The 22,549-nt window shown below is 47.2% G+C and overlaps 1 protein-coding gene across 1 annotated transcript in view; it reads right to left on the reverse strand.

Annotated features, from left to right (window-relative positions):
• Positions 1-22,549, reverse strand: part of SLC22A18 (solute carrier family 22 member 18) — a 65,506-nt gene that overhangs the window by 6,649 nt on the left and 36,308 nt on the right. The window contains exons 5-8 of the mRNA XM_054390527.1: positions 20,035-20,150; positions 19,476-19,586; positions 13,116-13,216; positions 2,879-2,980 (exon numbers count right to left, since the gene is read on the reverse strand). Coding sequence (XP_054246502.1) covers positions 2,879-2,980; positions 13,116-13,216; positions 19,476-19,586; positions 20,035-20,150 — 430 coding nt within the window. The remainder of the gene's footprint in view (positions 1-2,878; positions 2,981-13,115; positions 13,217-19,475; positions 19,587-20,034; positions 20,151-22,549) is intronic.

Here is a 22,549-nt window from a genome sequence, read left to right on the forward strand (position 1 = left end):
GAGTCACACACAGCAGGGTTTCTCTCCTCCAAGGGGCTCTTTGCCTACGTTTTGGTTAAGATCTAGGCACTTCTGATTAAGGAACCAGAGAACAAAGACAGAAGAACAGGTATTTGGTACATAAACACTCAGACAGGGGGAGAATAATTCCTTGCTAGGGCAAATGTCATTGCAGGACAACATTGCAGAGCTCATAGGAAAAAACAGCTTCAACCCCCCCCTGCTTTGTACCAACTCCCTGAAGGACTGAAGCCAGGGGGCAAAGAACAGAACCAGGTCTGTGCCTCCTGTAAAACCAGGGGAAAGAGCTTCTCACTTCCCTGGGGCTCAGAAAGGACAGAGACAGGCAAAGCTGGGACCCTGCTGCTCCTCAGCTGCTGGGTAGGTAGCAGCCTTTTGGATCTGAACAGATCTGAAAGGCACTTTTCAGGGGAGGGAATAAGAATCAGGAGTTTCAGCAGCCAGTCTCGGTGAGCAGGCGCTTGGAGAAGGCAGCAGGAGGGCAGGACGAGGCACGGCCACGTCTTCAGACAAAGAGAACTTCCCCATCACAACTGCCAAGCCCTCCTATGCCCCTGCCCACATGCTCCTGGCTTCCATCTGCAGATCAGACACTGGCTCTGCCCCCCTCTCCCTTTCCAGGTGGTATTGCAGAGCTCCCAGCCCTCCCTTTCCCTTCTCCATCTGCTAATGGCTGGGTACATCCTGCAGCCCCTTCCCAGCTGCACCTCTGTCTGTCTGCTGCTGGTGCCAGCCTTCCAAAACCACTCCAGCCCACCTCTGGTGATGTGAAGGTGGGTTTTGGAGTGGCTTTCACTAACAGCCAGCATTTCTACTTGCTTCCACCCTTTGGGGAGGGGACCTGCTTCATCTGGAGGCCAGATGCAGCGAGGGCACAGCAGGCAGGATGCTTCTCCGCCGAAGGCTGTGCAGGATTAAAAGCTTGAGGGAGCAATCTCGGGGCCTGCTGTGGTGACAGCACGTGTCCCACCAGGGCGGAAAGCCACCCCAGCAGCGGATGTTTGCTCGGCAGCTGCTCCAACAGAGCACTTTTTAATAAGGCTTCCCTGGCGAAGAGGATTGCAGCTGCGTCCGCCTATGAATAGTTCTCCTGGGAAGTCATTGCTGACCCTTGTCCCCAGGACTGTGCTGTCAGGATGCCCACAGCCCTCCGGGCTTGGTGTAATTACCAGCTCTGAGATGATTTCCCTTCCCATTGCCAGTCCCCATGCAGCCGATGGGAGCCTTCTTGTGCTGATGTATTAGCTGCTGCCAGCCGTGCACCCCCTGTGCTCTCCACTACCATTGAGGTTTCCTCTTCTACCTCCATACACCTCCAGCCTTCCCTCTCAGTAAGACCTCAAGCCACAAAAGCCATATACTCCATGTTGCTCCTCTTCCTGATTCCTATGAGACCAGGCCTCAGCACAGGGAGGTGGTCTCAGCAACACCCTGTTCTGCACTAGGTTGGGGGAGCTCAGGTCTCCAGATGAACCAGGTCCACCTCAGTCAGTATGTAGTTGTCTAGGTGTAGTGCTTAGAGACATGGTTTAGTCCAGGACTTATCAATGTTAGGCTAAGGATTGGACTTGATCTTAAAGGTCTTTTCCAACCTAATCAATTCTATGACTCTCTGGTCCCACCTGATTTCTCTTGACCATGGCCAAAAAGCAGTGGTGAGACATTCAAAACCCTTCTTGGGCCATGCTCAGGAGCCCCAAGTCCTGTGAGACACCCCATGCTAGGGGGTGCCTTGATGCCAGCCAAAGCCATGTGACACCACCTGGGAGGGACCTTTACAGAGCATCCTACCACCTGACAGCATCTCTGTGAGCCCCTAAATCTCAGGGAAGGGAACCACACACCATCTGCAGAGACAATCCTTTGCATCCATCCTCCCTTCCCAGTCTCCTCTCAGACACACAATTTAGGCTCGTATTAGCTGAGGTGCGTAGGTGCCTCACCTCCTCTGTGTAGCTGGGAACCATGAGCCTCAATACCCTCTGGGATTTGGCCCCAACCTCCCTGTGGCTGTGGTGAGGTTGTGGGAACAACATCCATCCTACCCACACTAGCAGGAGCCCTGGTGCTCTGGCAGCAAGGCTTGAGGCCAAGTCCTGCAGGGAACATGGAAAGGCTGATACAGCTCAGCCATCCTTTGGGCCCATCTTGCTGACAGGGACCAGAGAGTACCCTTCCTCCATCCCCATGGCCTAGGCAAAGCTATCAGTTTCCCTGAAGGTGGCTTATCTGCACAAACACAATTACAGCAGCAGAGCTGCCTACGTCAACTGGGCTTTCCGATTACCACTTGAGATTGGCATCAACCTGTGCCCATGCAGATGCAGACAGCGATGGGCAGCATCACTTCACCCGAAACGGAGCAACAAAATTATTGCCTTGTTATCTCCACCCCCAAATCCTCTCAGCTTGGGCAAACCAGGCAAAAATCAAAGCCCCAGAAGAAGAGCACACAGTCTCCGTGGTCTCACAGCAGTGCACGGCTGCGGTGATTCCCCCCTCTCCGTAATCTCCATTTACTTTCTGGGTAGCTCAGGAAATGCAGCCACTGACGAGGCTGAGGGCAGGATTTCAGTGCAAACCCAGTGACTCAGTAAGAACTTAGTGAGTTTCTGTGTGAGATTAATTTCTTTTTTAATCCCTGTAACTATTACTCATGCAGCTCTATATCGTTATTTGGCTTCGGCTGAGCACAGCTCTGTTTGCACAGAGGCCCAGCAGAGCTGGTTTCCCTCATGAGGACCACTCAGTGAAGCCAGTGGCAGCATTTCGAGGGGCAGAGCTTGCAGCCAGGTCACAGACCCCGTGCTGCTGTGCTGTTAAATAGCACCATGGATGACTTCACATTGAGCCTTACCATGCCTAAGCCTACAATAGCAAAGACGAAAACGCTGAGCCTGAGCAGAGTCCTCTCCGTGCAGTGGTTAGTGAGTTTTCCAATGACCAAGCCCTGGACCACCTGGGAAAGAAGCACAGGAGTACTATTGAGCTTGACATATAAGAATATAAACAAGATCAAAAGAGAGTTGCTACAGAACTTCAAGCAAATGAAAATCAACAAATAGGTTATTCCCTTACTTTTTGTGGAGAAAAAGGGAGGACCTTGCTGTCATGGTGAATGGCTGGGAAAACAAGATCCATTAGTTCAAGCATTTTGCATCCTAGGGATAGATTCATCCCACCAGCTCCTAGGGATAGACCCATCCCACCAGCAGAATGTCTTTACTCAAGGTGCCCACCTGGAGTTTATTATTGCTGCCCACTTACCAGGGGGGACTGAAACTTCCTAAAGACAGTTGCAGAGACAAAGGAATTTTTCTGATTAGCTCATGACAGTTTTGTGGAACACAGTTAATACTAAGGTCTTCATTCTTGGCAAGTCCTGCCAAACAAACACTGTACATTTGTATGCAAAGGAGGAAAATGCCTCCTTTCCTGTGCCTTCTCTTGCCATTATGTTAAACTATAAATCTACAAATTAGGTGGTTCAACTTTTTTAGGCAGGAAACAAGAATGACAGAGATGTTAATACCCAGCCTGAGCAGTGTGCACAGACCTGAGGGATGGGGAACTGGTTTTACAGATTTTACATAAAAACTAGGGGAGAGGAGAAGGGAAGGTGGAGCAAAAACATTTAAATCCCAGGAAATATTTGGCTTTTCCAGCACTTCGCAGAGCAAAGATTCTCTCTTTCATTTCTCTGTTCAGCATCTCCCATACATCCTGCTGGCCCAAGTGCACAGAGGCTGTAATGAAGCCTGACTGACTGCATTTCAGGAGAGGGACAGATAGGAATCTAGTTTTCCCTGCCTTGGAAGGATTTGTTTGATCCAAGCAAAAGCCCCTCAACTTGAAAGAAGAGCTCTAGTTCAAAATACCCTGTTGGATGGGATGGCTTTCTTTCAATGGTAGTCAAGCCTGCAGAAGCTCTCAGTGCTTGGGCTGGACCTGGGATGATGCTAGGTCATGCTCAGCCTTACCATCTTATTCCTAATGGTGAAACTCAAAACTGAACTGACGGGAAAGGAATACGAAATAAATAAGAAAGCACATTACTAAAAAGAAAGGAAATGTTAATCTCTGACAAGCAGTCCAGAAAAAGCAATTCAACTCCCAAAATTAAGAAAAGGCAAGAAGTAAACAGCAAAGAGAGTAAAAAGAAAGTTGACATAAAGAACAATGTCTACAAATTGAGTATATTTCCAGCCAGCTACAACTTGATGGCAAACATCACAATTCGACCCTTCACTGTGCTCCAGAACACAAGTGATTTTGGAGACGAGGCCACACCATGCCAAGTAAACGTTTTATGTCCCAGTAAATGCTTTTTCTATCTTCTTTTTCTCCCTGTCCCCATGCACAGGCAGGGTAGGATAGCTCATCCCATGTGTGCCCAGCTGCCACGTGTGTCTCCCAGCTTGTGTCACCCACTAAGTGGCCTCCGGGTCAGACCTACTGCAGCTTTGACAATGCATTGAGGTGACCTGAGTCATCCCAGCTGAGAGCCTTGCTGTGGACATGGGAGGAGGCTGATACTAGGTAGCCCCAGTGGCTCCTACTCAGGGGGTGGGTGGAGAAGCTGCTGAGTAATACTTCATTAATTTGAGTGCTCCTGAAACGAGAATCTTGTCATTAACTTTTTGCAACTTCCCAGTCCCTCCTGCTGGCTTGCCCCAGCTGGGGCTGTGCTGAGTCACATGGGATGGGGGCTGAGCCCCATTGCAGGGCATGGCTTGACTCAATGGTGGCATCACCTGAATCCCAGGTAGGCTCTGCTGAGCAACAGGAGGGAAGGAAACGTTTCTCAATTTGCCCAGGCATGAATGGCACATTGAACCAGGATACACTGTGTGGGCACAGCCCACTCCCTGCCCTTCCTTGAACCATATCATCAGCAATGTCCCAGAGCACCACTGCAGCAAAGTCAGGACCTGGAGATCTGCAGACTGGGCTGTGAGTGGGGCAGAGGGACAGCCCACTGTGCCAAAGTTGGCACGCTGCACAGGCTGCCCCATCTCTCAAACTGTGGCAATAATGAACGCGAAGTGAAACACTGCTGCTGAACCAGCTGACACAGCACTGGGTCTGTTCTAAGGAGGGAAGGTTTTAAATTAAAAGAGAGAAATTTAGACTAGATCTGAGGAAGAAATGTTTTACACTGATCATGGGGCAACACTAGCACAGGTTGCCCAGAGAGGTAGTAAATGCCCCATACCTGGAGCCACTCCAGGTCAGGTTGGATTGGAGGCCTGAGCAACTTGCTCTAGTTGCAGATGTCCTTGCTGACTGTGCCTAGTAGATGAGCTCTGAAGGTCCCTTCCAACCCAAACCAGTCTGTGAATCTATGATTTAGGCAAGTAAGAACCCAAGTCACCTGCTTTCCCTTTGAGGCTGAGCAGCCATCCTTGGATTATGCAGTCTGCAGCCTCCCCACTTCTTATCTTGGCTGTCAGGCTCCCTCCCCAGCATGGTCCAGTTGTTGCAGATTCAGCCTTGAAGGAGGCAAGGTCCACCATCTGTGTTTTGGACACAGCACCTCGGATTAGGTGCTGGATACAGATCCCAGTCAGTGGGAGCTCCAACCTCACTTCCAACCTGAATTCAGACCTGAAATCCCATTACTTCCAGAGGCTGTTTTCCCTGGGTGCACAGTTCCTAGATTTACGTGAGCGGCAGCTGCCTGTGCTTGGCACATTTGGGAAGGAGGAAGCAAAAAGTGGTTCCTGTGCACTCCCTATGTGAGGCTTTGGACATGTGCTGCCATTGCTTGGGGGTGGTGGGGACATCCCAGACGACTTGGCTGTCACTGTTCCCTCAGACATGCCCTGGTGGCACTGATGATGCAGAACGGGATCTATCTTCATTTTCAGATCTGCTGGTGCTTTCTGGGCTTTTGCCTTGCACATAACCTTCCCTTGAGCCTGCCTGTAATGGGCCTTCCCCTCCTGCACTTCAGTTTGCCTGACTGGTGCTTGCCTTTGTAACCTGACCTCCTTTGAAGTCGGGGAAGAGCCAGTGTACCTGGCTGGAACGCCTTCTGTCATCAATAAACAAAAGAGAGAGGAAATTGTTTGCAAGTGAAATAACAGGCACTGCCCCTGGCTGTGTACACATGTCACAGGAAAAACCAACTCATCTCTTTTTTCCTCCCCCCCACCTTTTCTTCTTTGAAGGCAAATAAGTCTCCCAATAAATGCATAAGAACAGCCAAATCTCTCCTTGGTGTTGTGCTGGGTTTGCCAAACTGGGGATTTGTTACACCAGTTCAGCTGATCATACACAAAAAGACCCTCTGCTGCTCTTGCTCTGCTTGACATTGTGAAAGACAGCAATTCCCATTTGCACAGAAGAGCCAATTGCTCTTTCTATTGTTAACCTGATTGAAAAATTGCAGGAATCCCTTGCAAAACTGTTCCTGTTTGAAAGATTTAGGTGCCAGGTTTGGGAAGATTTTTGAATGGTGAAGCACCAGCCTTGCTGCTTGGAACCACTGTGGAGCAGGACTGGCCACCTGCAAGTGGCTAACCTCATCAGTAGAGGTTACAGAAGTCAGGCAGACTTAGACACTTCTAAGATTTAGCTGAGCAGGGTCCTGGGCCATCTTATGCAGACCTTTTCTCAAGAAAGCTTGGATCAGATGATCCTTGAGGTCCCTTTCAAACTGTTAACTCTAAGATTCTGTGACTCATGCTCAGCTGGTCCTCTACAATCAGCAGACGTAGGACTACTTCTACAGATTCTTCCATCAGTACTCATTGAAAGCTTGACAGACCTCAGCAACAAAATAAATCACCCAGCAACCTAGAAATGGAAAGACATGAGGAGGTTGGAGAGGCAGGCACAGCAGGCCAGATAAGGTGGTACAGCCTAGCAGAGAAGATGCAGGGCCCCATCCTTAGCACAGCTAACATGATTCCCATCAGAGGCAGCCTCCCACGCACAGGACCCATATCTCTCTCGACTTTGAAATTGTGCCTGGTTGACAGTTCCCAGGGTAAGCACATTGCTAGCTGGGATGAGACACACAGGTGGGCACCAGGGAGGGCAGCAAAAATCATGTATTTTTTTTTCTGCACAGGCTGAAGGTGGTGCAAAACCTTGGGTGGGGGAAAAGGGAGTTGTTTTCCTGACATGGTGATGCCAGAAAGCACTTGAGAAGCAGTTCAGGTCTTACAAAGGAACGGGAGGGTGGTGGGACTGGCAGAAGAGCTGACTGCAAGGATCAAACTGCTGAAGGCAGCACTTTGCTGAAGAGGGGGAAGAGGACCTCGTGTTTTGCAAACTCCAACCTAATGGCTTGCTTTCCCTCTCCAACCCGCCCCCTCCACAGATTTAAATCCTTCAAAGCGAGGAAACTGGAGAACTTTCTGTTTGTTGTTGCAAGGTCCTTTCACCGAGTGGGTTTTCCCCCTAGGCATACCTGGCTCTAATTAAATCCCTGGCTCTTTAATCATCTCTTTTGCTGTGCAGGGAGAATAAAAAAAAATAAAGAAAAAAAAGAAAAGGCAAGAGGGACAGACTAGTGATAAGACGATAGGCAATGTAAATCTCTCCTCCAGGAATCTCTCTCATCTTTTCAGGATCACTCCGTACCAACTTGTCCCTCCAGAAGCTGCACAGCTAGAGGTGGAGTTTGTGTAACAATACAAATGTAAACGCAGTAAACAGAACAGATGTCTTGTGATTTCTTGATCCTCAGGGTTATAAATACCTACCCCTTTGTCCCCCCCAGAGTTTTTGTGTGGTGCATTTTGCTCTTTTCTGGTGTTGGTTTTTTTTTTTAGTTTTTTTTTTTTAATTTTTTTTTTTTTTTAAAGAAAAACTACTTAAAGGAAAGCTTCCCCCACTCCCTCCCATAGTTGGAAATCTAAGCATCAGATGTGACTTTAGATACCAACCAGGGACTCCAGGTATTCCACTTGCAAAATCCTCTGGCAGTGTTTTCCAAGGCAGATACTGCACCTGGAAGTTCTTCATGCTAGTGCACTCACAACTCAAAAAAACCCCACAGCCTAGGTCTGCTTCTGCCCATTATGCAAAGTTAAATGATTTTAAATTATTCTAAAATTAATCGTTCTCCAGAGGGAGTCTGAACAGCATCTCACACTCCCAGGCATTCACTACGAGGGAAATTTTGTTCTGACATGAGAGGGCTCTGGGAGCCCAGCCCTGAAGGACAGAGGGGTTGTGTTCCTGAAGAGCAATCACACCTCTTGCCATGAGACCCACCAGTGATCAGATCAAGCTGCTTCAAATATCCCATGAGCAATGCAAGATGCCTGGCACAGATGTACCCCTCCTGCTGCCTGCCTTCCCCTCTCCATTTTGTGATCCCCCACCTGACTCCTCCTCCACTTATGCTGACACAGCCCCAGATCCTGAGACAGCCCCACACTGTCAGGGTGCTTCAAGTACCACTGCAGAGCCCTGGATGTCTCAAATCTCTCCTTGCTTCCTCATCAGCCCATTCCAGCCTCGGTCATATCCCATTTTCTGAGTTCTTTGCCTTACCACAAACAGTAAACTGGCTCCAGCTCCTGGGCCAATGCTTCATACAGAGAGCCAGGAAGCCCCATTCCCCATGGACAGATGTTCCCATTGTAACTTTTACAGCAAGGCATCAGCAAACATACTACTTTGGGCCACTGAGAACTCCCAAGAGACAGATTGGGAGCAGCTACAAGGCAACCTGTGTCCCTCCATGCAGGGATACAATTGGCAGCAGGCAGTGGGGTGAATGGTGACCATGTTGTGGGAAGCCAACCTGATGAAGGGAAAGGGGTGCTGAGCATAGCCCATGCCATGAGTGATGGTTATTGGTATATGGCATTCTGAGGACAAAACTCATTGCCAGCACCAGCTGAACCACTTTGCTGCTGTTATGTGACATGAACTGTCCCCATGTGGACAGAGCTGATGCTCAGCAAGGGAGAAGCCAAGACAGGTGCTATGTGGAATCACCAGCCAAAGCCCATGAGGTTCCCAAACTCCAAATCATCCCCAAATCTGCCTTCCAAACCTGCAAGGACCCACCATTGCACCCATCCCCAGAAATATTTAAGATGTAGACAGTTCTTAGGGATATGGTTTAGTTGAGGAATTGTCACTGTTAGGTTAATGGTTGGACTCAATGACCTTAAAGGTCTTTTCCAGTCTAGGTGATTCTGTGATTCTCAGACTGGGCATGAGGCAACCCCCCAAAAAGGATGGGGTCCTGCAGGGTCATAAATGAACAAGACAGGACCAAGCATGATGAGATGAGGCTGAGGAGCTCTGGATGGGATCCTTCAGGAGGGCTATCTCAATTAGCAGGATGGCTAACTCATGTTCTCCATCTGCAGAGATGGCAATTCCTCACCTCCTGCAGGGTGAGTGTTTCTGTGCTGGTCTCTTCATACAAAGGGCTGGTAGAAATACAGACAGCAAACTACTTGAGTTGTCTGCTTAAATTTAGGTGGATTGACCCAAAGACATTCAAAATTATCTCTCTGGGTGCTGTGCAGCTGGCCTGGATGGGAGGAATGGTAAGAAACAGAGATGTTTACAGTGCATTGGTTGCTTCTCACCACAGTAGGTTAAATGAGGCTGAGAAGCTGAAGAATTAGATTAAGCAACTGGAGCGCAATAACCTTGGGGTGGGAGAGGAAAATGGGAAGAGATCATCACTGTTTGAGTCATCTGGGATTGCTGACTGGCCTAGGGAAGGGGGCTGCAGCATCACCTTCTGTGCAAGAGGAAGATGTTTGTCTTGAGAAGATTTCATTAGAAAAATAAATTCTGCTATGACACAAAGAAATAAAATCACTGAAAATTGCCAGGAATTGGCACTGCTTTTGCCAGCTTATGGTTCCAGGGAAGCTCTGAGTAAAGAGCTCAGCTAAGCTGTGCTTGCTCTGCTGTTCCTGTGCATCTCTGAAGCTGCTGGGTGCATGCAGCCTGTGCTGGGAGCAGGGCACACCCCAGGACACAGTGCTGTGCTGCTGCCCAAGTGCTGCATTCAGTGTCCACAGGGAGGCTTAGAGTAAACAGGACATGGCTTGATTCTTATTTTCCCCTTCATTTCTGTGATGTTCCCTCCCATCTATAGAAGTTCCCCTACACTGCTATCCATTTTCAGGTCCAGGGAGAGATGCAGACCTTGGGGGATGACATGTTTCCTCTAACAGGAGGGCTCAGGGCAAGCTCCAGAGAATGGGAAAACCCTCCCAACATATAGTGGAAAGGCAAATTGAGGAATGAGAAATCAAAGCTGAGGATCTGGTTGTTGAGATTCATTGAAAAGGACATTATCCCCTTTTGAATAAAGCTATAACTTACTCAGTGAAGTGGGGAAGCCAGTCAGCAGATATTAATCACCAAACATCCATCCAGACTGGTGGAATTTGCTTGCACCTTAATCTGCATTTGTATCTGCAGCAGTATCAATTCTCTGTACAGCAGAAACAGATGCATCTGAAATGCCAGCTCAGGCAACATGAAGGCACAGAAGCAGGTCTGGGGACTGGGCAGGACAGAGCCAGCACACACTGCCTTCCCTGCACACATCTTCCACTGGATGAATGCCAACAGAAAGCAGCCGTGCAACATCAACCCACTCACTATCTGCAAGAGATATCTTTGGGTGGTTCTAGCCAGAGACCTCATCTGAAAGTGAAGACACAAATTCTAATGTGTTACAATAATTTAAAAGCCAGATGGTGAGAGTATCACTTTTGGACCAGCTGAGGATCTGCTCCTGCATAATCACAGAACTGCAGAAGGGTAGGGGTTGGAAGGGACCTCTGGAGATCCTCTAGTCCACCCCTCCCTGCCAAAGCAGGACATAAACCAGAGCAGAGTTTGGAACTGGTAAAGTTCCGGAACTGGTAAAGTTCCAAATCTGGTAAACTGGTAAAGTGAAAAGAACCAGTGACAAAGCAGAAAGCAGGGATTTGTGAGCTCTCAGGCAAGATGGCTTTGGTGCCACCAGGAATCAGGTGTCCTGGGCAGAAAAAAACCAAACATTTTTTCCCCATCCCTTTTTGGCAGTGAACCCCAATGCACTGTTGTGAAAAGGAGAAGTTTGTACTCTGTAACCACTTCACTCCTATGTTTCTGAGGTCCAAAGTCTCTAGAATATGCTCTAGAATATGCATAGCAAGATGGGCAGAAACTGCACAGAGAGATGGAAGCAAGCTGCCAGGCTGACAAGAGCCATTTTCCGTGTCAAATGTCCCAAGGGAAAGACTCCTCAGCAAAGCAGGTGCTGCACCTCAGCTGCAGGCTGCTGCTGGGTTAAGACCATGGTGATTGGTGTGATTGGCCTCTGTGGGATGAATCCTTGTGACTGTGGGAAGGGCCAGGCCCCTGGTTGGTGCTGACATCTGACTATTCCTTAGGGAGCAGAGAGAATGTTGTAATTCCCATATCTCCCAGGGCTGCGTCTGTATGGAGGGTACACCAGCCTGGCAGCACAGGGAACCTTATCTACAGTAGTTTCAACCAAACTAATCTGGGAGACAATAGCAGTGAAGACAGACAGATATCCCCAAAACAACAGCAGTGTCCTGAAGACAGATATCCCAGATCTAACAGCAGAACCCAAGCTCCATCTACCAACACACAGCCACTCCTGCCCAGCTGTACAAGCACTGCTGCTGCCCAGGTTACCCAGCTCGAAGCACACCACAGCCATGCTGCAACCCCAAGTTTGATTTCAGTCTAGACACACAGAACAGGGATTCGAGTGATAGATCTCTCAAATGGCTCACACCTAGCTGATTCTGCTCTGGCAGGGGGGTGGGATTAGATGATCTTCAGAGGTCCCTTCCAAGCCCTACCATTCTGTGATTCTGTGATCTAAGTTAGGAGTACAGGTGTTAGAGAGTTCAGATGGGAGCAAGACAATAGAAGGTAACTCTGCCCCTCTAAAACCTGAGGGATCCCTGCAGATTCTGGTCCAGGAAGAAGCTTGCAAAGCCTAACATAGGGAAAGTCTCTGTCAGCAGTAGAGTTTGGGTCAGAAGTGTGCTTTGGAGAACAGCTGTTATCACCCTGCTTCCATGCTATTTCCATGCTGTGGAGCAGCAAACTGGGTTTCTTTCCAACAAGATTGAATAGGAGAGTCCAGCTTGTAGCAGATGTTGAGCTGACAGGACTAAGAGACAGCTAGTCCAAAGCCATCCTCCCAGAACAGACCTGGCAAAGGCTCCTCATCTCCTGACAATTTACTCTGCAGACTGTTATTTGCTGATGCACAGCCCTGCTCATCAGCTGCTCTGCCAGGGTGCCCAGATTTGGTGAGACCAGAGCAAAGCCCAAACAACTGGCAAAACCACCTGGATCCAAATCACAAGGGAAGGAACTAGAGCTGCCATTTCCCAGATGAGAAGCTTGTTCAGATCCCATAGGAACTCTAAGGCAATACCCAGGAAATGAAGGCAGATTTAATATCAAGACCACTGTCCCTCAGGATGTTGCTTCACTCGCATTCCTACCTCGAGGCTTACTTATAACCATCTGCTGCTCTTTCTGCAGATCTATTAGACTCTTCCTCCAAAAGGAACATTCTGCTGTAACACAACTTAGTTTTTTTCTGCCCTGCTGCAGCCTAATTCAGCTGATTTCCCTTTCCCCATTCTGGCAGTCTCCTAAATATATTCCATTGTCCACCTTTTTTGTTTGTTGGCTTGTTGTGTTGTTTTTTTTTTCCCCCTTTCTTTTGTGTGTGTGGGTTTTTTCTTTTTTTTCTTTTTGGAAAGTGCAAGCTTGCTGTGCTTGTTTCCATGCAGCAGAAACAAAACCTTCCTCTACACTGAAGGGATCTATGAAAACACCACTGAGATGCTCTACTGAAATCCATTTGTAAGTGCAAATGTGCTAACCTGCATCAGGGACAAGGGGAAGAAAGCTTTCAAGACACTCTTTGCCCTGACTTCTTCCCATTCCAAGGAACAGGATAAATTTGGAGCCATGCCTATTTTTTGAAGTCAAGACCTGCATGGCAGAGCTAGGATTTGCCTGTCACTATGACGCCTGGATTTGGGACAACATGTGTCAAAAAGGCAGCAGATGAGATAGAAGTGTGGCAAGAAGAGGACTTACACTTCACTTACCATTTGAAGGACACCGAAATATGACATCAGGTACCCAGACTCTACTGCTTCCAAGCCAAAGAAATCCATAGAAATGATGGAAAACATAATCATGAACAAACCTAGAGGGAGAATTCATGAAAAACATACATCAATATACTTGCCCCTCATATACTGCCCCAGACCCTGCTCCCAGTCACCCCCAGTATGAGTCAGTAGCTGTCCCTGGGGTTGCTGGGACTGGATGTAAACACAAGCAGAATCCTATTCAAAGTCAGTGTAGTAATTTAATCTTTAAATATTAACTTTTTTATCCTCCTTGCTTTCATCTTTAAATAATGTGACTATGTAGGCTGTAGATTCAGCTGTTTATTATAAACGGGTAAATATTTGTATCACCGAAGCCAGACTAACCATTAAGACAGCGAGAAAACATTTGTTCAGACAAGACTGTAACCATAAAAATAATCTGATTGGATTCCTCATCCCTTCTGCCTGACTTCAGATTTTCAGCCTGGGGAACAATCAAGTGACAGCAGAATGAAGGCAGCAGCTTCACTGCACAGCTGGGCAGTGACATTGGCAGCATGTGAAATACCTGCTGCAGGGATCGATAGCGGTGCTGGCACAAGCAGTCAGGAAAGCAGGGACAGAAAAGGGACAGGCTGGGTCTGCTCCACTATTTAAGCAATTTCTGGAAAGCGTTAATGGAAAATGCCCACTCAATCTGAGATGAAAACCAGCAGTGTGTGTTCCCCCCAGCCCTGTCAGACACACAAATGCAGACACCTGTAGCCACGCTCCCTTCGTACACAAAAAGCCAGGGAGTTAAAAGTGTTTTGACAAAACATTCTCCTTGGAGACTGGTATGGGGTAGGAGCATGCTGCCTCCCTAGTGTCCTGTGCACACAGATGGACTGAGACAGGGGAAAACTTGGGCTCTTTGCATGTGAACAATCCCCCAAGTGTGCTCATCAGAGAGCACTGATCCTGCTGGGGGGATGAGCAGAGAGCAGGTGAACTTTAGGGTTCCTGCCCTTCCTTGTAGGACCCTCCAAGGTACAAAGACTGGGTAAATAGGGAGCTGTGGTCCTCTCCATCCTGAAGGAAACAGGCCAGAAGGCAACAAGTGAGGACTGAGAAGGTAGCTTGCAGCCTGGCAAAGTGAGTCACTGACCCTGTGGCACGGGAAGGATTTCCTAGCATTTCCTGGAAGCAGGAGGAAAGCAATCCCAAACTGCTATCTACAACACCGTAGAGGACTTGCATCAGAACAAACCAACACAACTCCACCACATCCAGCAGCCCAGTAGAGGACCAGCAGCAATGAGGACCTCACACCAAACCTTTGCCTAGAGGGACCATCACCCTCCCACCCCAGCACCTGCCAAAAAGGCTTCCTATAACACCCAGCCAGAGACTCTTCTCTCCCCCTTAAAGGGGATAGCTACACCCCAGCTGACCCCATGACGCTGGGGGAGAGGGCTGGGGGGCACTAAATGTACCCTGCTCTGCTACTCTTCAGAAATTAGGAGAAGTTGCCAAGGACCTGGGGTTCATGTAGATTTATGGCTTCACCACACCCCTGTGTGGAGAGCACCCCGTCCTTAGCCAGGTACTTTGAAATTGCTCCTAGCTCAAGCTGGCTGAAGGTAACATGCAAATAGCAGCATTTACTCACAACACCCAAACCAGGCAACAGAGCTGCACATGTTTATAAGAGACACACGTGAAGAAATGAAAGAAAAACCACACTTGGTTTCACTTGCAGCAGATTAGATCGCAGCAGGCGCTCACTCTTCATCCTGCTACCCTGCTGCAGGTACCACCTAGGAGGGGCTCGACCTTCCTACATACCTGATGCTTCTTCCTGGTACCACATGCCAGCTCCTACAGCTCCTCTCCCCTTTGAAGTCCCTCATCAAGTGAAAAAAGATTTGGATCTTTCTCCTCCAAACAAGGTGATTTCTTTTGGAGCAGGGGGATAGGCTGTGCTCTTTAATTAGCATTTACACACTGCATGGCTCCTCTGGAGATGCAAAGGTCTCTCCTTTAGATGGGTTCTCCCCCTGTGCCTGCATGGTCACTTAAAGCTGTCTGGACAAGGGAGACTCCCATGCCCCTCCCTCCTTATGTAACTAAGGGGGTCATTCCCTCCTTATGTAACTAAGGGGGTCATTCCCACTGGCAATACTTTTCTTCAGGGTGAGCCCCAGATTGAACTCAAAAGATTTTATGGTCATTGGAACAAGAATTGCTTGGAAAGATCTCAGTAGGTCCCATCTGGGTAGGTCTGGCACATTACAGAAATAATGCACCCACCTTGGAGTGGGCTCACTGGAGGGGGGGCACATCTTCTGGAAACACCAAAAGAGAAAAGCTGCCCAGAAAAGCCTCAAGCCACACTCCAAGGCTCAGATTTTCAACAGGAGAAAAAGAGAAAAATGGCAAAAAATATCCTCAGAAACCTCGTTTTTATTTGAGGGGCTCAAATAAAGAAGAGAACTCCTGAGAAGCAGCAGGAGGAGTAACTATGGTCATGTAGCACAAGGCAGTTTGTGAGAGGAGATTAAGATGAGGAAAGGCACTGGAGTGCAAATTGTATTTTCAAAAACCAAGACATAACATTTCTGAAAGGTGCCCATGGCCTCTGGGGGCCAGCTCAGCAACCCTTACCCAGCAAGGTTTAGTGTGAGAAGATGAGCACAGCTGTGGGAGCCAGGCTCAGCCCTTCTGTGTTGGACTGCAAAGATGGTGAGATGTAAAGCCCTGGGGCTCATTGCAAAATCCTGTTCCACATGTGAAGGAAAGTCCTTTTAAAAATGGGATACAGATGCTAGAGCAATCTGGTTAAAGCCAGGTTTCCAAAGGGACTGGGCAGCCAAAGTGTCATACCAGCAGCTATTGATCAATATTTTGACGATCCTGATTTCTGGTCAGTATGTGTGACATTTTCATCCTCCTTTCCTTTGTCTCTTATCTACTGCAATGCAATGAGGCTTTCCTATCCCACATCAGCTGAGAACGTAACTGGGCCATGCTGCAGTGATCTGCTGCTTGTCCATTTCCCTGGCAGCCACCCTTCTGCAAGAGTCACACAGCCCAAGTCTCTGCTTTTATGCAACACAGAGTAGGTTCCCAGCCCTGCAGCTCTCCCAGGGAGGCTCTTTCAGACTCAAACAAGCTAGTTTTAGACAACAATGAGATCCATGAGGAACAGAAGATTTTCTTCTGTGTATATCACAAACTTGTTTACAAAGTAAATAGGGAAGAGTCTCTAATTTGGGTGGACTAATTAATTGCAGAGTTGCAGCTTGGAGATGAAAGATAAATAAGCCCACAAGGAGCTCAGCCTCCAGCTGTGAGGTGCAGAGAACTAGGGGATGGCCAAATCTCCTTTCAACTCCCATCCTATGGTCAGTCTCCTGCAGAGAAGAGAGGCCTGCATGGAGAAATCTGAAGGATTGTAATCTCTCCTGATTGTACTGCAAGCTCTACTGCAAGCTCTGTACTTGTGGCAGAGTGCCTCAAGTGAACCCACTCCTGCTCCTACAGAAATACTCTTGACCATTAGGTGTACCTGCCTTAGCAGGGGGGATTGGACTAGACGATCTCCAGAGGGCACTTCCAACACCTACCCTTCTATGATTCTATGATTTCAGTGACACTATCAGCCTGTGCCCTGCCTTAAATGCCAGCTTCACTCTCTCAGTCCTCCTCCAGTGCTGCAGCTTTGGGCAGGAGATGTTTTTTTTGTGCATGGGAAAAGACCCTCTCCTGCAACAGGGAGAAATTTGCATGTAGCAGGGATGACTAGAACAAAGTCCATCTCACCCAGCCTTTGGAAAAGGAGAGCACACAGGAAATCACTGTGCAGACTGCCCATGGATGTGGTCTCAGGCATTTTCAACAGAGAAATGAACACTACTGGAAGTTAAGAAATAAGCCAGAATCAGAAAAAAAAAAAACAAAACAAAACCCAGCTTAGAAAAAATCATTTGACCTGACTCCTCAGGAGATAGCTTAGTGGCATGGTGGTGTCAGATCATTGGTTGGACTTGATGATTTTAGAGATGTTTTCCAACCTTAAGGATTCTATGAAATGCTGTCCTTCTATAAACACTTTTAAAAAGTGTAGTTTCATGAGAACAAAAAAAAAAAAACAAACAAAACCAAACCACCACCAAAAATGCACTACTGGTACAAACCAGCAGTCTACCAAGACTGGATCCTGTCTCCAGTGTGGGGGGTAAGACCAGCTGGCATTACTGATTTCAGACAGTGCCAACTACACACAAAAAGAAAAAAAAAAAAAAAACAAACAACCTAAAAATCTTTTACATCTGTGAATGTTATCCCACAGCTCCAGTAGGACTTGTTCCCCCAGAGCCTTAGCAAGGAATAACAGATGAACCTGAGCAAGCCCAGAAATATCATCCCCCCCCTGCTTCTGATTCAGCCATTTGCCACAGCCAAACATCTACTTTGATTTGTAAAAGTAAATGTACAGCTTACAAATGAGAATTTAATTTGAACATAATGTTTCACATTATTTAAACTTCAAGGGCTTCTCCAGACACAGAGGAATTGGAAAAAAGATGCAAAGTATAAAAGCTAAGGTGCCTTAAATCCTCTCTAAGGATCCCCGATTGGAAAGGTAGTACCTCCAGATGCATGATGTGCAAATGCTTTAATGTGCTCAAAACTCAGCTTTTGAAACCACATGCAAGAGAAACTGCACTTTTAGGTTTGACTGGGAAGGGAGCTATGAAGCTATGGAAGGGCAGAGAACATCACACTGTCCTTACAGCACCACTGACAAGGCTGACATGCTGGCTTGCCTCCAGACAACTGTGGAGGGAAGAAGCTAGAGGGTAGGCAAAATTAAAGATTATTAAATTGTGGAAAATGATGTAGAATCATGGAGTCACAGAATAGTTTCAGCTGAAAAAGATTTCTAAGATCATGAGTTCAACCACAGACCCAACACCACCATGCCTGTTAAACCATGTCCTGAAAGGCACATTTTAAAAAGACCTCCAGGGATGGTGACTCCACCATCTCCCTGGGCAGCCTGTTCCAATGCCTGACCACTCTTCCAGTAAAGAAATTTTTCTTAATGTCCAACCTAAACTTTCCTTGGTGCAACTTGAGGAGATTTCCTCTTGTTCTATCACTTGATACTAGGGAAAAGAGAACAACCCCCACCTTTCTTCAGTCTCCTTTCAGGGAGTTGTACAGAGCAAGGTTTCTTCTCCAGACTAAGCAACCCCAGGTCCTTCAGCTGCTCCTCACCAGCTCTATTCTCCAGACATTTCACCAGCTTTCTTGCCCTTCTCTGGACATTCTCCAATAACTCAATGTCCTTCAAGTGAGGGGCCCAAAACTGAACTCAGGATTTGAGGTGTGGCCTCACCAGTGCCAAGTACAGGGGCATGATCACTTCCCTGGTCTTGCTGGCCACACTATTCCTGATTCAGGCCAGGATGCTGGAGACCTTCTTGGCCACCTGGGCACATGCTGGTTTGTGCTTGGATAGTCGTCAACCAGCACCCTGAGTTTTTTTTCCACAGGACAGCTTTCCATCCACTCTGCCCCAAGCCTGAAGTGTTCATGGAGTTGCTGCAACCCAAGAGCAGGATCCCTCACTTTGCCTTGTTAAACCTCATACAACTGACCTGGGTCCATCAATCCAGCCTGTCCAGATAAACAATGCACAAACAGGAGGTATGGACTGTGCCAGGAGATAAACTGCCTCAAAGGAGCAGGGAAACAGGCAAGTTTGGGATGGGTTTGAGAGTGCTACTAACCTGACACAGAAACCTGAGCAAAATATAAGAAGAGAAGAATAAGCACCACCATCAACATGCAGGGGAAGAAACAAACTGTGGCTCCTCTGCATGCTGCTGATGGAGCAGTCACAGCCTCTCATTCAGCAATAGCTTATAGCTGGTGGGGAAAAGGCTAGGGTACACATTCCCCTTAAAATCATTAAGGAAAATCAGGAAGGAACTCAGCGTTTCTGGCAGAGCACAAATGACTTTCCCCTGCTCTGAAGAGGTTACATCCTAAATAGAAATGACAGGCAGGAGGCAAAAAACCCCCTCACATCCAGGGAGACGGGGCAGGGAGAGATTAAGTGATTTGCTGAAGTGGCAGAAGCAGCCTGTGACAAGTGGTCTGCTTTACATTAAGTCCCAGAGTTTTGACCCTGTGTACCTGAGAGGTTTGAAAGCATCCAGCACAGCCTCAGGAGCCAAACCCTCTCTGCTCTGTGATGAAATGCAATGTGTTCTCAGTAACCTGAGACAAGCCTAGTCTGCAGTTGATGTCATCTTACTTTAAATACATCAGCAATCACGGGTAATGGGTGAGATTTACCTATGGGAAATCCAGCAAAGACCTTGATTATGAAAATTTCCATTACTCCTGGAAACTTCATCAGGCGCAGGATTTCTCTGATGCTAAACACGCTGCCAGACTGGGATGTGCCTACAGAAGATGACAGATTGATTAATACCCTATTCATACAAGTTAGAGGCAGGAAGCAATAAACTCTGAGGCTGCCCTGCTCAGGTTCACTACCACCTTTCTGAAAAGGCACTTCCTGATGATGACAGGCAGCTGGGAACTAGTGCCAGGTCTGCGTGCAGAGGACCCTTGCAAGAGAGGGGTTTGCCTTCTAGGCAGGCCAAACTAACCCCCAGTGAGGGCACCACAATGATGTTTTCTGAGATGCACAGTGGACACTGGGATGGAAGCTTGCAATTCTGCCATGCAGAGTGGTCAACAGGCAGGGAATATTTTGCCACAAGCACAGCTTAGGTATTAAAGTGTCAGCGTTTCAAGGTTGGCACTTTAGGTATAACCCCGAGTCCTTCAGCAATCCTTACAGGATGCCAATCCCCCCTGCTCTTCACCAGAAACACTAAACACTCACTCTGCTCTGTCACACCATGGTCTGACTTTGGTTTAGTCTGCGAAGGGATCCAAGCCATTGCTATCGTGGTATTTATGAGACTTCCCACCAGCCCAACATATGTGGGAACAAAAAGGCTGCAAAAAGAAAAAAACACAGGTAAGTGGACAAGTATCATGAGCAAGATATTTATGCCTCCATCCTATAAAGGTTTGGGCACTTGGACAAGGAACAATCCCATTGAAGTCATGGTACATAAGGCTTACATTCTTTCATGAAGGCTTTAGATATGGCCATAGTTTGAAACTTCACCCAAAGATGGTTATTGCCATGGAGATGGTTTATAATTTCTATTAATAATCATGTATAATACAACATTTAAAAATCTGTGTCATGGGAAAAGCCCCCTGCTTGGTTTAAGGGAGCTAGGAAATCTTTCCATGGATAGCACAACATCTTCTTGTCAGGAATCACCTAATCACCACTTTCATTCATCTAAGTATGATCTCACACTTTGAAATTCCTCAACAAAATCAAATGAAATTAAGAAAAGCAAAGAAAGCACTCAAGATGATTCAGGAGAGTAGAATACAACCCAGCCTACCACCAGAGGGATGATACCACTTCAAAAGGAGCTGCTAAAAGTAACAAACACAATGTAAAAAACCTTCTGAGAAGGTGAGTAAACAGCACTTTGATTGATGCACCAACTGTTCTCCAAATCAACATCCTTCAGCTGCCCACCAGAGCCCCAAACACTGGATCTTTAACAGAAGTGAGGACACATCCTTAGATGCAGACGCAGTGGACAGCAATTCCTAGGGGTAGCTGTACCATGATAAAAGGAACAATTACAACTTATCTGAAAAACCCAAACCATGTAGAAGTCAATAGAGTCAGTAACAAGTCCTCAATTATCACTGTCCTCTTAAAAGAGAAGATTAGGAAATGACTCCTCCTAGTCTCTAAGTGCCTGTGGGAAGATTGCAGACTCTTGAAGGGCTTTAGCTCTGCCAAACACAGGTGGAGCAAAGTCCAGGGCTGACAGACTGAAACTCAGGAGAGTCGAGCTGAAAACAAAGGGAGAAGCATGTTTTGTTTTTAACAGTGAGAGCAATTATCCACTACACCAGCTCATTAAAAGTATTCCCCACCATGGGAACTGTGTTAGTCAAAGGGTTTCATAAAAACATATGTTTAAAACCTACCACAGGACACAGGTTCAGGGTGGGAATGCCCAGCAGAAACTCCACAGCTTTCCCTTAAGCTCAAATGAATTCTCCTCTGTTCTAGTTTGTACTCTTAGCCCCTTGTCTTACCACTGACCACCACTAAGAAGAGCCAGCCCCATCTTCATGACCTCCACCCTTTAGATATTTACACGCATTGATAAGATCCTCTCTCAGTCTGCTCTTCTCCAGGCTAAACAGCCTCAGGTCTCTCAGCCTCTCTGTGAGATGCTCCAGTCCCCAAATCATCCTCATGGCCCTCCACTGGACTCTATCCAGTAGTTCCTGAACTGGGAAGCCCAGAACTGGATGCAATACCCCATGTACAGCCTCACCAGGGCAGAGAAGAGGGCTAGGAGACCCTCCCTCAACTTCAGAGGTGATTGTGCCACCCCCACATGCTCAGGGATGGATGCCCAGCAACCAGAGCTGCAAAACAAGATACAAAGTGAGCTGCAAGCTGCCAGCTGATGCTCCCTGGGAGCCTGCTGGTAAAGGGCTGCTCATTGCCCAGCTTTTTATTACTGCTTTCCTGTCAGACCATGGCTTGTGTTTTTCATGAAGTAACCAGCAGCGCTAATTGTAAAAGCCTCAAGTTTCCTCCATGCAAGAGAAAGGTGTGGTCTGAATAATTTCTGGAGTATTATTAAAGCACTGGAGCAAGACAACCAAGGATTGAGATGCAACCAGCTGAGAAGAGCATCAAAGAGCACAAACATATACATATATACATATATTCCCCACTAATAGCAGTGGCCAACATCCCAGCTGGATATTTTAATTCTCATTAATTATTATTAATAAACAACAAAGATAATATCTTCCTGCAAATGGACTTAGTGCAGTAATTCAGACCTGCTGCCTTCCATCCGCCAAGCTCTTCCACTAATTACCCCCCAACCACAAAATTAGTCATTTGCTGGATGGTTATTTTTTAGTTTTCTTTTTTAGAGCAGCAGATTGCACTTTCTGATTTGAAATTGTCTGCCAAACAAGTTCCCAAACTACTGACATCAACGTTGTGGACCCAAAGCTTTATCCAAGAAAATGCAGGATTTCTACCTCGCACTGCGATACGAAGTAAATTTACTAACAAAATAGAAAGGATAAAAATAATCACAGTAAGAACCTACAGTTAAGCTAAATATTTTGGTTGGGTTTTATTCCTTCCCCCCCCCCCTCTATTTCAAGCTTTCATTCAGACGTGGGAAAAAACACATCACACAAATGTTCATTGAACAGAAAAATCTTCCTTCCCACTCCTATTTTTCCTGAGGTTTTCCAGAATCCTACATGCCAATGTAAAT

This window comes from Indicator indicator, chromosome 21 (assembly GCF_027791375.1).
Source record: "Indicator indicator isolate 239-I01 chromosome 21, UM_Iind_1.1, whole genome shotgun sequence".
In the NCBI taxonomy this organism is placed as follows: domain Eukaryota; kingdom Metazoa; phylum Chordata; class Aves; order Piciformes; family Indicatoridae; genus Indicator; species Indicator indicator.